The 15,077-nt window shown below is 36.3% G+C and overlaps 1 protein-coding gene across 1 annotated transcript in view; it reads left to right on the top strand.

Annotated features, from left to right (window-relative positions):
• The first annotated feature begins 6,026 nt into the window (after positions 1-6,026).
• The window catches only part of hbn (homeobrain), a 57,525-nt gene continuing 48,474 nt past the window's right edge, over positions 6,027-15,077 (top strand). The window contains exon 1 of the mRNA XM_065237704.1: positions 6,027-6,329. Coding sequence (XP_065093776.1) covers positions 6,104-6,329 — 226 coding nt within the window. The 5' untranslated portion in view covers positions 6,027-6,103. The remainder of the gene's footprint in view (positions 6,330-15,077) is intronic.

Genomic DNA, 15,077 nt, shown 5'->3' on the forward strand with positions numbered 1-15,077 from the left:
TTACAATGCCCTTTAATATGACTTAGGACTAAATATGACTAAACATTTTTCAGGATGGATAATTTTTCGACTTCCATAGAGTGTGATTGTACCTGTCACCCAATTATACTAATGCAAAAATCGTACAGGCATTGAACGCTCTCAATTAATAACTGTGTAAGTGCATTTAGAACACTAAATTGAGTCGCAATAAGCAATAAGCAATAAGCTAATATGCGATAAGAGATATGCTTGCATTTCAGAAGAAGAAGTTATCTTTCGCCGTTAGATCGCTTAACTCATCGAATGATTTTGATAGCTGTCTACGTGCAGTTGAAGTTGATGCTGCTGGTTCGAGGTCAAGAAACTCTTCTATCTTGAACGGTGTATTGCGAAAATCCCCATTAATAAGCTCGAAACGATCATTTGGCTTTTGGAATCCTGAATCAGGATTTTTCAATTTTTACCAGAGTTGCAGTTTTTTTTAGTTCATCCACTCGATAGTTTTCACAGATGTACTCAAATGCTTTTTCAACTTTTTAGGTTTGTTGCCTTGGGGCATTAAATAGTTTATCAATAATTTTCCGGTTCTCCATTTGTTCGCTCTTCGATAAGCTGCACACGCGGCGTGGAATATGGCCACAGAAAACGGGAGAATTCGGATCACTCGGACGAACTATAAATTAAACGCGTGGACTACACAGAAACGACCGTATCGTGCGGTGGTCAAAAGCCTAGTTGGCAGTTTATTCACCCTCCTTACCTAGCTTGCCCTAGAGAGTCTGTGTTCGGGTCAGACTGTAAAAATGCTCTCTTCTCTACACTAACACAAATGATTACAAGTGATAATGACAGATAACAAAAGACATCAAGAGAAACTCTACACAAAACATCGACCCTTCTACCTAGCTATTCTAGTCGTTTTGTACTGAACATTATTAAATCACCTGAATTTCACTACTCACATTGATAAGCTGAAGCACCTGTAGCTTCGTTCCATACACAGTTAAAAAAAAGTAGTTTAAATTTTCGTTAGAATGATGCACATAAAAGGAGCGTCATACAAGTTTATGATAGTTTATGATAAGATGGCTTAGCAGCCAAAAATTTAGAGACGATTATTTATGCCTTGTGCTTTTAGAGCCGTTTTTCTAAAAATACGCTCAATTTTGAGATACATTGTATATGTGGTTGACAGGAATAGAGCCCTCCTGCATTTTACCCATTGAGAATTGCATATTTGTGAAATCGATGACAGTTATTCTGAATCACCCTGTAAGTGTGTTCGTCACTTCGGATTAGATTATTATCCTGAGAGAGAGCTCCCAGAAACGGTTCTGGAGAGCTGATACTCCTGCCAGAAACTCGATATTGGTGTTATGCGTTGAGTGCATACAGCCGAGAGCAATACGCAGACAACGATATTGAATTCGTTCCAATTTTATTAGAATACTTTTTCTTGCCGACAGAAAGTAGAAAGAGCCGTACTTTAGAACAGAGAGAATTGTTGTTATGTAAAGCGTTATGAGGTCTCCCTGATTAGCTTCCAATTGAATGGAGACAAGTGATCCTCTGTTGACATTTTTGCTTCAAATACGTAATATGGGTATTCCAAAAGCACTTTGAATCAAACCGGACCCCAAGCTACTTGAACGATAATGTTTCAGCCCAAACAAATATTTTGCACTTCGGCTGGGGACTGCTTTCGAGTAAACACTTTCAGTTCAGTTTTCAGCGACGAGAATTCGATCCCTAGATTCCGAGCCCAAGAAGACAATTTATCTAAGCAACTTTGCAATGGTTCTTACAAGCCCATGGCACCGTCATCTGCAAGTTCTCTTAGCATGCATTGTTCTGCCAAACAGTTGTCGATATCTTTGACATAAAAGTTATAAAGAAGAGAGCTTGGGGCAGGCCCATGTAACTAATTCTTGAAGTTGTCAGTTGTCCAAGAGAAAAGTTCATTTCATTTTCTGACAACAAATTGTATAAGAAATGATTTTAAATTCCATAAAGTCCCCATCTATACAGATTGTCTGACAGAATTTCAATTGAAACTGATTCAAAAGCCTCCTAAATTTGCGCTTAAGGCCAGTTGAATATCTGTGGAAGCAGCGCACAACGGGAGTTTTTTTTTTTTATCAGAAAAAGGCATTTAATTCAATATCTCAAATTGCCGCTGGATATGATGGAATATTTATACATCCATCATGAATTCAAATTTGAAATTCTTTTCATAGCTAACATTGTCCTTCATAATCGTATGTATCAAATTGAAAATAGGACTTAATATTCTTGAGGTTCAGCAGTACAATTTTCAGTAGAAACAATTAAAGTATGTGGAAATAGTTACTTTGATTGGGGTTTTAGATGCAAACTGAACAAATCATATCATTTCTAAACTAAAAAATTGAATGGAATCGAATGAAAGGGGTTTAATTCTGGTAAAATACGGAAAGTTGAGATTTGTCCTTGAAGACACCTCTTTTATCAATAACCACTAATATTTATGAAATAATCGTTATAATATTATTTTTGATCTGATACATACTATTATGAAGGACAATCTTAGCTTTAAAATGAAACTGGTTTTATTAAAATCGATTAACATTTACTTAGTAATCGAATATAACACTATTTTAGACACTATCAAAGTGCCGTGTACAACCAATTAGACATTCGATTTCTAGTCAAAAAAAAACTACAAGGGACAGCCCTATGGTGGATAGGAATTTGAGCGGGATTCTCTCTTTTTAAACTCTTTAGTATGACGCGCTTGAAATAGATGGCCCACAGCGACTCACGAAGAGCTACTGATTTCAATCAATAGCAGTGCGGCTTCTTCCTCCTTCTATGGATGCCCGTGTGGGTTGCTTCTCGGTGCTTTCAGGCAGCCTTTCGTTGTGTACTGGAGCACACCACCACTCACCACACGGTGATTGAATAAACACCGTTTGGTGAGACCGGAGTGAATTCAACTTTGAAATCTGTGTACAATTTCCAAAAGTGAGATTAAAAAAAAAATTAAGTCTTCATTTAAGCAAATGCGTAGAAATATTTCTGATCGGTTGGTGATAAAATTATTGAAATTGGTTCAGGGGCAGCTGAGTTATTAACGTTCAAAATCTTTCATACTTTCGTTACATGTTCCATTTTCGGTGCTCACAAAGTGTACTTCCATATAGAAATCACAGACGTATTCCTACGTCAAAAGCTTACTTTTAATGTATAAATATCCCATCATATCCAGCGGCGTTTTAAGATATTGAATGAAATGCCTTTTTTTTGAAAAAAAGAAACTCCCATTGTGCAGCGCTAGACATTCGTTTGTTCCTTTGCTCTTGCGGAACCCAACCAGTGTATTTGTATTTGTATTTGTATTTGTATTTTTGTATTTAAAATAATTCATCTGACAATTTAGTCTTAATGAATAAAATTAGAGCTAATTTAACACAGACCTAATCCGATTTTCAAAACGTTCGGTTGGTTCATTGAACTCGAAAAACTCTTCGACAGCCGTAAACGCACGAATACACGCTGAGATTGGTTCGTTGTTCCCAAACATGGTTCGGTGAAAATTTGGTTGCAGTAGCGTTGTATTCCGAAGAGATCTGCTCGGCACACGAAAGTTCAACCGTTTCACCATTCAACAGCTTAGCAATAAGCAACGATTGCTGTACTTTCCGTCGTTGTTCCAGTGTGTCTAAGCCCAACAATCGGCATCTATCAGGATACGGCGGCAAATTGTCAGGATCACTCCACGGCAAGTTTCTCAGTGCCAGACGAATGAACCGTTTCTGAACCCGTTCAATCCTTAGGCACCACGTGACATGGTGAGGATGCCAAACGACGGACACATTTTCCAAAATTGGACGGACAAGTGCACAGTTCAATGACTTCCAACAATGTGGATCCGAAAAATCCTTCGCAACTTTGGAAATAAAGCCCAACTGTCGCGTTGCTTTCGATATGAGCGCTGAACGGTGTAAATCAAAAGTCATTTTGGTGTCTAGTTGAACCCCTAGATCAGTCACACTGGTAACTCTGGTAAGAGTATCGCCGTCAATATGATAGTCAAACAAAATTGGATGTACCATGCGGTGAAACGTGATTATCTGACATTTTTCCACACTAATAGTCAGTTTGTTTCTCTGGCACCAATCGGCAAACAAAGTCAGCGAGTTTTGATAGAAAGTTGTTTGATTCGATACAGTGTTCGAGTCTCCAAAACATCATTTTCTCCAACATTTTCCTAATGCATGAAAGTATAGCAATTGGACGTATCTCCATTCAGACGGTATAATGTTGTTTGCAAGTAAGGAATTGAATAAGTCTAGCAAGCGTCTTTTAGCGATAACTCCTCGATAAAAGAAGAGCCATAGATAATTCTAGCCTTGTGGATGGTCTACCCAGAGAGTCGCCGCTCGGAGACGCTTTTCGAAGAATATGTGGTGCTGGAATTGAGTCCGGACAGACATTTTTTAGAGAAATCGAATATCCATCAGTTGGAGCATTCTTCACTTTCATTAGAAGATGAGTGGTTCCGCATGTTGCGAGCCACCCTCCACAAGGTGTTCATGGAGGTTTTCGCGAGTGAGCTTAGTTTTGAAAAATACAAATACACACTTAAAACGGATAAAATGTTTAATCAACACAATGCTTCATAAAGAAAGCAAACGTTCCAAAAACTCTGATGACCTTCAACGTTTCTTAACTGGGAGTTCCCACTACGCGCCTCAATCCACTCGAAAGGTGGATCAAAATAATTGGAAACAATGACGCTTGCTCTTGACAACCGAGGCTATTGTCTCGACCACATTAGGAGAGACTTATATGCAAAATCAAAGTGCCTGGCTATTTTGGTTTTACCTGTAAACCGCAATTTGGAAACACGTTTTTATTGGCATACCTTTGTAATCCTACTACTGCCTGTGTGACTGAGGGTAATGCTTCAAATTAACTGCTACCACACCTCGAAATCGGTTAAGCCGATTTGTGGGGCTGAGGACAGGGTACGAGATAATGAAATAAATGGGGCAACCATGGTTACCTGCTTTTTGTCGTGGAGAATCAGTAACCTTCAAGGGGTCGAGCATTATAGGTTGAAGACCATAGTTCAAGTTATTTAATTGTTGATGCATTCAACAAACAACTAGGTATTCACACAAGCAATCATCGCTCATTAACACATCGGCGGAGCACGTGCTCTCGTTTATGCTATTAGCGATCAACAACGGCCGAATCACAACCCATGAAACCTGTTCCTTCGCTGTCGCGTGAGGGGGTGGGAATCTAATTGTTTTAAGCATTAGCGGAAAGAAGACAACATGAGCCACCAGCGACTTCGAATGAATTCTCCTTCTTCAATGTTCAGTGCTTGAATTCATCCGACTCACCAATACTCACTCGTGCAGTAGGAGAAGTAACACATGTTGTCATGTCAACATGCCATGTTCCAGAGCATAGGCGGAAAAGAGACCACCATAAAATCTCCCAGTGATGCCGATGCTTGTTGCCACTCTCGCCCACTTGCCCACAGACTGGATGAACAACCGACGACGGCTGCATTGATGTAAGGGAAAAAACTACCCCTTATTTGCGGAGCACTTTTTCCTCCGGAGTTGGTGTTGTTACTGCGTTACCTTGAGCAGGGTGAAACCTTTGAGGCTTCGTTTTTCCTTTCCATGCCTCCACGGGCTGGTTAATGTGTGTATAGGTAGACTGGGAACCGGGTGTGTGTGGCCACTGTGGAACGAAGGGATCACGTTTTCATTATGTTTAATATTTATTTGATGAGCTGTGGCTTTCTGCATTCAGTCCGTGGTTGACATTAGACGTTAATGGTTCAGCGGTGATTTATTCGTTCGGTGTCATTCGGTGGTGAAGGTGTATTTTGCTCAATGTGTCGTTGAGTGTGGAAAAGGTGAAAGTTGTTGCGTTTGGCGTTTCCGACCGGACCTGCACAAATTAGTGGATTTTGGACTGTCGAGTATCAGTTAAGTGAGTGCTGTGTGAAAATTTGCATTTCGAATCAACTGAAGACGAACAAAATAAACAAGAAAGGTTTATCGGTGATTGATATAAAAAAAAAATCATTGTGAAGAAAAGGGATACGACAACGTACATGAAAGACATGATGTCCAGTGCTCTGTCAACGGATCACATCCTGCGGCCTCCGCAGGAGAGTGCAATCTCAAAACCTCGTGCCGTCTACAGTATCGATCAGATCCTGGGTAATCATCACCATCTACGGAATACGAGTAGTAGCAGCAATAACAACAATCATAGCAGCAATGTCAACAACAATATCAACAACAACAACAACAACAACAACAACAACAACAATAACGGTGAGTTTATCAATGAGGTAGTTTGACTCAGCTGTTTGATCAAGCTCCGTACTTTTTAACACGTTATCATCGGTCATTGTAGGCGGCGGTGTGGGGGTGAAGGGATATATATCGTGGGAATTGGGCCAGCTGTATGGTTCAATTGGCTAATGATAATCTAATAAATCAATTGTCAAAATTGTGTATCTATTAAAGGTGAGGGGGTGGCATGAAAGCAGTTTATTGTGTGTTTGGAATGAGGTTATTATATTTGCTTATTTCGCTAGGAAAGGGTGTTTTGAAGGTTGGTTGAATGTTGGTGAATGAGAAAATGGACGGAAACATTTGCAATCGATTTTTCGGTGAGTTTTGGTTAAACACACCTGGCGAGTTTGGGGAACTGAAATTATTGGTTTGAAACGATCAATATTGGAGGACTTTAATTAATAGATAATAACATTTACGTTCGGCGTCACTTGTGTTTTGATGTTTTAAAAGTCACAGTTCATTAAAAAGTCTGCTTCAAATTTTCAAATTTCTCTCCTTATTTGTTTTAAGAAGTTAGAACTCTTACAATATCAGTGTGTAACTTTAACATTAATTATTTAGTTAAAGCTTCAAAAAGCTTTAAAAAGTTTAATTTTTTAATTTTGAGTATTGAGGAACTGAATCGAATATATTAAGTATTTCTGAATTCAAATTTTTATGGACATCTATCCGTGAGATTAGAACTTAAAGATAAGGATCTAAAGTGGTATGCAATCCAAAAGTATCTTCAACTTCTTGATCAACTTATCTAAAAACCCCTTTTGAATTACTAAATGCGATCACAAGTGGGCAGCTAGACCAGTAAACTGGATCAAAACTATTTATTTAGTGTTTTGAATCGAAAATGTTTTATGACTTTAAACACTTACATGTTTTCTAACTCCAAACTATCAGATCTAATTGCACCTTTGTGAATAATATAAAGAAAGAGAAAAGTAGTAGTAATTTCTATTTAATGTCACTACCTTAATTGCTTATAATTGACAAACTAATTCAATACACAGAATCCCTCGTTCGAGGTTTAGAACTTTCACTTAAAGAACATTGATGAGTTTTCTGTCCATTTGCAGCTAGAACGATTTTTTTCGGAAGAGAGCTCAAAACAAACTCTTGACCCACCGATAGCAGTTTTTTAGAAGTTTTTCCGTTACAAATCTTTCAATACCCCATGATGGTGTAAGGGACATGTCGTTGTCCATATATTGTCAGAACTTGGCGAACAGCTTAATCCACTCGAAAATAGTGATTTCCACAATAAAGTTTGTCGAGGTTTTTGTCACATTCTGCTCCATTTATGATTGCGTAGAAAAAATAAAGGTATTTTCAGACATTCGTGAATGATTACATGCGAACATTGCGGACTGTAAGATATTCCAGCTTCCTGATGACATATCAAAAGTCTGCAACTCCTAAGCTCATCTTCAAGAAAAACGCAACCATGCCCTGATATAAAATTACCCCTTCACTATTGAATTGTTCTTGCTGTACACCCCCAAAGTTGGTACAAATGTTATAATTTATCATCCCGAAGCACACTTTTTCCTATAATTCTTCAAAAACATTTTGAGGAAAGTATAGCTCTAAAATACCTTCCAGACAAGTGTCAAAACAATGAATTTTATTTTGTACAGGCGTTGAAAACCCCAAAACGAAATTTTACCCCACTCGAATGTTTGCCCCATATTCATATAGGGGACGACAAGATTAGACGGCCACCCTAAGGTTGAAATAAAATTTAACCATAATTGTATAAAATTTGCGCGATAAATCGAGTGAATATTTATCTTCAGAGTACTTTCCCTAATTACATTGATTTTCAGAAATTTCCATTTAATTTGATAAAATAAATAATATTTGAATATGGTATTGTATTGCATGAATATTTTTTGATAATGTATCCCAGTTTGCCATCTTCTCTCCTATATGCAGTCAACATAGTAAACATTGAGTTAAAAAGTGCTATAACTTTGCAAGGAATGCACATTCTGTCATTAGCAAAAACATTTAGTTTCACTTTTGTTTACATTCTGTATAGCATATTTATAACCTCAAACTTTATTATATAACTAGTTAATAATTACAAACCACAAAAAACGCTCCATATCTTCCAAGCTATTAGAAATAGAAAGTTTTTTGAGTAGTTGTACAACATTGCCCCAAAAAGTACCCTTCTACCTCTTTAGGGAAAAAGGTAGGTTTTTTATTTTTTTTTATAGAAGGCAATGATACATTTTTGAATCTTTACGATTGTGGGATATTCTTATGAAAACAATTACTCGAAATACACTCGAAATTAAGTCAATAGTTTATACACAATTCAATCACAATTCAATTCAATTCGTGATTTTGCCATCTCCGACCACTTTGGGCGGGGGCTGGCCAGATAATTTAAGAAATTAATACCGGAGTATTTTTTTTTTGCATTTCATGGAGGATTTGCGATGTTTTAACAGATTATGAAAAATATACTCCGCTGCAAATTTGAATTTCTTAATTTATTGCCTATTCACGATCATTGGCTTTCTTCTTTTATACACTTTTGTGCTACACGATAACGTCTCATATAAAGGTTGAATCTATTCATTCGTTTTGAAGATACAACTTAATTTTTAAAACATTTAAAATTATGTAACGAAGTGTTTCTGAATAAACCTTTTCGTTTTCCAAAACTTTGAAAAACATTCAGAGAACTTTATTGTCCTCATTTTAAAAATCCACACAGGATAACATTCTGAATTTTGGATATTGTTTAAACATTCATTCGCGTAAACTTGTGTTTCATTTCACGCAAACGAGTTTCTTGTAAGCAATGTTGCTTATAAAAATGAGCTTTTGTATATAATATTTGCAACAATTCATGAAATTTCTCAGAACTTTACTCGATTTATAATGGACGCTCCATTTATGTGCATCATAAGGAACAGAAATTTACACTAGTTTTTCGAACTTTGCATGGATGATATCAGCTAAGTTCTATAAAACTTATACGAAGGTTCCTGTACTTCTACAAAGGCTCTTAAATTCAATTTTAAGAACTCTAATAAAGCTTCCTGATCTTCTTGCCAAGTCATTTAACTTATCCCTGAGTCTCTATAAAGGTTCCTAAATTTGTGGAAAGTTCTGCGAATTGCTGAAAAGTTACTTCCACTGCTACGAAGTTTTCTGAACTTTCGTGATTTTTTTATAGCTTACACAAACTACAACTAAATTTTATTTTATTTTTAAATTTTTGCTGGCCTTATAAATATTTCCTCATTCTCTGTTTCCGGAAATTTGGCATAGATCATCAGAACTTAATCAACCTTAATCAACATCTATATATTGCTGTCTAGGAAGGATTTCTGAAAGAATATCTTGTAATTTTTGCAACGTTTCCTGAACATCTACTAAACTTCCTTTAGTTTTTCAAAATCTCCACATCTTCTGTGAAGTTCCCTGAATTTATTCCAAATTCCATATTTTTTCAATCTCTCTTAATTCTACCAAGAGCTCTGAACATCTTTGTACTTTTGGAAAGACACTTATCATCTAAAATTATTTTTAAACATCTGGAAAGTTCCTTGAGATTTATCGAAGTTCCCAAAACCTCCGAAAAGCTCATGGAGCTTTTTTGAAGTACGATCCTTGACAAACTGCAACGGAGTTCCCTAAACTGATGTGTGGATTCCTTAAGTTCTTAGAAGTGGATTGAACCAATTTAAGATCTTCTACAAAATTCCCTGAGCTTATTCAAAATTCTTTACCCTTATATGAAGTTTAACGCAGCTCCTCAAATTGGCAAAACTTCTACAAAATTTGCTGCACTTCTACGTTTCTCGTTGATTTTTCACGAAGTTTCAAGAACGTAATTTTTAAAATTTGTACGCAATTTTCACAACTATTCCAAGTCCATCAGGCTTAAAACTGTACCCTAAAATTATATGAACTTACCTAAATTAAAATAAGCTTCCCTTAACTTCTACGAAGCTCCTCAGATTGCTGCTTCTTGTCCAGAACATATGAAAAGTAGTCAACACAAAGGACTTGAAAAAATAGTAGATCGAACTTGATAAGCTTGACAAAATACCGGTGAGTAAAAAAACACCAACAATTCTAGAGGGGGCCTAGATAATTCCCCCCAACTAATCCGAGGTTCTAGTAAGTTCCCTGAACTTCTACATAATTCCTAGCTCTTCAAAGAAGTTTTGCGAAGTTTCTAGATTTTCTATTTAATCCACTCAATATGTTCAAAATTCGCTGAACTAGTAGAAATTAACTGCTCTTCTTTGAAGCTTATCGAACTTTAGAGAATTTCGTTTATTTTCTGTTCCCTGAAGTTCTATTTGAAATTCTATGCAATTCCCTAAACATTTTTTTTATTAAACAAGTTTTAAAGACAAACCATGGTTCCGGAATTTTAATGGAGTCTACTATATTAAAACAAGGTTTCAGTTACTGCATTGTAGTTTGCCAAACTTATACGTGCTCCTCACTTTTACGAATTTTTCCAAAAATAAAATCGAAGCCCTCCGATTTTATATTAGATACCAAGCATTTCTACGATTTCACTTGAGCATCTCCAAGGCCACTAAACTTTGAAGAAATTCAATGAAGGTAAAGAAAAATACCAAAACTTTAACGACCTTCCTCAAATATTTACAAGTTACTATAAACTATATTATTAATTTGGATTTCTTCAAAGTTCATTGAAGTTGTATGAATTTCACTGGATTTCTATTATGCACGCTAAGCTTTAACAAAAATAGTTAAACTTCTTTAAAATTGGTTGCATTTCTAGAAAATCTCCAGAATTTATACGCAGTCCCTGATGTTCTTAAAAGTTTTCTTAGATGCTATGACATTTCTGAGGACTTATGAGTTTTTTTGAAGTTATATAATATTCCCTAAAATTTGAAAATATTCCCCAATATTCAATGATGTTTCTTTGCATACACAGCAAAAAAATAATTTTGATATCACGTCAAAGTGGATGCACTACAATCATGTCGAAAATATGGTGTAATATTACTTGCTAAAAAGGACAAAATTATCATTAATGCAATGCATGAACTGACATTACGCTGCTTTTACTGCATTTGTTTATTTATGTGGTCATAAAAATTACATGAAATTTTCGACATGATTGTAGTGCATCCACTTTGATGTGATATCAAAATTATTTTTTTGCTGTGTAGAAAATAATCGTTGATAAAATAAAACAATAAAAAAAAAAAAATGTTGTTGGAGTTGAAATTTTTGGTTTGGTTCTTTTCGGTAGAAAGCGGCTAGCTTTCAAAACCAAAGTCAGTCAACTGTTAAATCAAAAGTAGTCCACGCTCTAATTTTAAAAGTTTAAACTTTCAAAATGAACTGTTTTGCTGTTGAATGAAAAGCACGACAGTGTTGAAATTAAAAGTGCATTATTTTTGTTTCGATGTGTACCTTATACATGAAAGTTTGGTATAGTTAAAATAACAAGGGTTTTCATTTTCAATTCCCAGCAACATAAATTGAAAGTTTTGATCATCATAATAGATCATCATGATAGAAAGATCATACACATATTTTTTTGTAAAAATCAAATGGTTTTTACATATTTTAGCTATAATATTACACAGATTAAAGTGCAGAACTGGCCTCGTGTGCAACAATGGGATGCCGCGCCATAGATTCGGTCCCTCTTCATTTATCATCGGTATCAAGTATGCTATCATCGCTGGTTAGAGCACAAGTTGAGATAGGTGTCGGATGAGATATCTGTCGCAGTGTAGTTGGAAGCATCTGGATGGACCAAACTTTTGTTGTGAGGACGTCACGGATCGGTGGGCAGGATTGCAAGCTTCTGCCTGTTGAATGCCACGATGCTCACCGGAGAAATATTACGTGTTGGATGGATGGTGTCTCCCGGATTCAAAACAGCCTTTGATCCCGTCCGTTTCCTAGCCGGTTACCCATTGCTTCGGGCATTATTCATGCACTAGCTATGCTGATTTCGTGATCCTGTCAATGATAAAACAAACTTAAAATCAACTCTACACACCCACTTGTAGTAGAAAAAAAAAAAACTATAAATAACCTTACCTTTCCTGCTGCGGTGCAAAGCAACACCGGAGCCAGCTTGATCCCAATACTCGATCACCGATAAACATATAATTTTATTAATATTAAATAATGATTTCTGTTCCGATTTTTTTTTCGCTCTTCAACTCTGCGACTATTTTGACGTCAAGTCAAATTTTGCGGCAAATGCCTAATGCTGCCAAAATATTCGCTTTAAAGAGGTTTTTTTTTGAGAGTTGCATCATTTTTAATTTGAAAAAATTCTGACGGTGTCTTAATCTCAATTTAAGATGGTCGAAAAATCTAACGCTAGCGAGTCAATCTACGATTTTTTTTTCATCCCTTGCATCTAAATCCATCTACATCGCTCTCCACCTTTTTGCAGGAAATCCAAAATCTTCATCACTCTCCATTCTAACTACTAAGTGTGTGAGCATCTCACAACAGCAAAGCAAACTTTTTCCTGCATCGTAGATAGAATCGCCCTCCTCGATAAAAATGCATTTTTAAAAGTACAAGTCGAAAGTGATAGAAACGTTTTCAAATCAAAAATTGAGGGGGGCGACTCTACCTACGATGCAAGAATAAATGTGTGATCGCGCACGGGCGGGATCCCTAGGTTGTGTTTTTGTGATACGGATTGATTAATTATAACGAACAGCGATTGCTTTGCCGTACTGCAATGGCGGAGGCATACAAGACATTGTTGTATTGTTTATTTGTTTTGCTCGTTACAGCGGGTAGGGTAGTTATACATATAAATGACGTTGCACAAACAATGTGTTTTGCTGTGGTTAGCTGCGCGCACGCTGAATAGATAGAAACAGCTTGATTACGATTCTGAAGATTTCCTGCAAAAAGATGATGCACGATGGAAGTAGGTTAGAGAAACAAATAAAGCTAGTGTGCGATTTGTTGAGCATCTAGAATTGAGATTTATATGTGTCACCTCCCTTGTCAAAAAAATAGTTTTGTTTTTTAATATTTTCATAGTTAAAACTACAAAATTTGGCAAGCCTTTAGTTTGAAAGTGCATTATCTTCATTTTAACAATTTTGTTGCTTTGTGTGCTGAAATCAGTCTCTTAAGTCATACACACTTAGATTTTTTCGCCGAGACGGGCACCACCGAGCAGCTCGGCATTTTATTTTGCTGGATCTCAGTGAAAAACTTGCCGAGATTCAGCTAACGAACGGGAATTTTGCCGAGATCTCAGCTAACAAACATATTTTTTGCTGAATTCCCAGCAAAATAAAATGCCGAGCTGCTCGGTGGTGCCCGTCTCCGCAAAAAAATCTAAGTGTGTAGGCTTTGACTTAAGAGACTGATTTCAGCACACAAAGCAACAAAATTGTTAAAATGAAAATAATGCACTTTCAATCTATGAAAATATTAAAAACCAATACTAATTTTTTTAAGTATGACTCAAAGCATCTACAAATTTTCATTGATTTCTAAGAAGGTCCCTGAACTTCTGCAGAAACATAGTTTACAACATCTGAAAGAGTAAATATACACCTTTTGCCACCCGTAATTTTTAAATGCAGGGCCGTGGTCCCCTTAGCGCAACATTCTTGTTATGCCTATGCTCCTGAGGGAAGTCAGAAAGACCTTCCAGGATGAATTACCAGAATCTCCCGGTAGCTGGGAGAATCTTATGGTGGAAGTCGTAAACAACGTCTTAATGAAATCGGAACTAGCTTCCGCAGAAAGATGGAAGAAATTTCCAGGGAAAATTGCAACAGCCTTCTGGCAAAGTCGGAATCTTTCAAATGAAATCGGAAGAAAGTTAGAATAAGTAGTGCGTATAAGGGAATCTATGTGATGTTTTGCTGTACCTGTTGTGAGCATTAGTACATCCTTTTCCTTAAACTTGTTGAGGGTACCTTGTCTTGTCTCAAAAGTTATCGTTTTTAATGTACTGATCTCCATAAAATGAAGGGCACTATTACGGAGCATTATATTTGATCAAATTATGCCCAACGCTCCCAGATGGGTGAGGGGTAGAAAATGACACACACACACACATACACACATATTAAGTTTAAAACAGACAATTTTCAACGAAGGATTTTGAACAAACATATCCTTTTCCGGTATTATGTTAAACACATTGAATGAAATGGTGCACATTCAACTCTTCCGTACACGGATAGGTATCCACTTATACCTTTTGGCAAATTTCTATTGCTGATTATTTTTAAAATGTATAAGTCAACTTATAAGCTGATGCCTTGCAAAAAAGTTAATGAAAATCATGTGTCAAATGAAATGTATAAATACAGCTTATGCATTCTTATAGACTTTTTAGTTGTTTTATATTATGGAATGTACAGTGTATCTAAAATTTGAGCGTACAGCTGTTCGTACATTTCATTAAAAAACTGCTGTACGAGCACAACTTAAAAAGATATATTTCTAAATTTTGTGCTGCTGGCTCATCCACCATTTATTCGTTATCGGCATAGTATTGGGCTTATTTGGATAGGTGTGTAAGAAGTTAGAGCTAAAAAAAAAAAAAACTAGATTTCCGAAAAAAATCACATTTTTTTGAAATACAATTAACCAAGCATATTGAAATTTTTCTAATCTGTAGTCATAATAAAGATCTTTAAAATGCCGCTAAATGTACAAGAATCTGCCTACTATGAAAAAAGCTGAAAATCGACCGTTTTACTGAAA

Source organism: Ochlerotatus camptorhynchus, unplaced genomic scaffold (genome assembly GCF_037179485.1).
Source record: "Ochlerotatus camptorhynchus isolate MF236.1 unplaced genomic scaffold, CSIRO-AGI_Acam_v1.1 ptg000639l, whole genome shotgun sequence".
Classification (NCBI taxonomy): Eukaryota; Metazoa; Arthropoda; class Insecta; order Diptera; family Culicidae; genus Ochlerotatus; species Ochlerotatus camptorhynchus.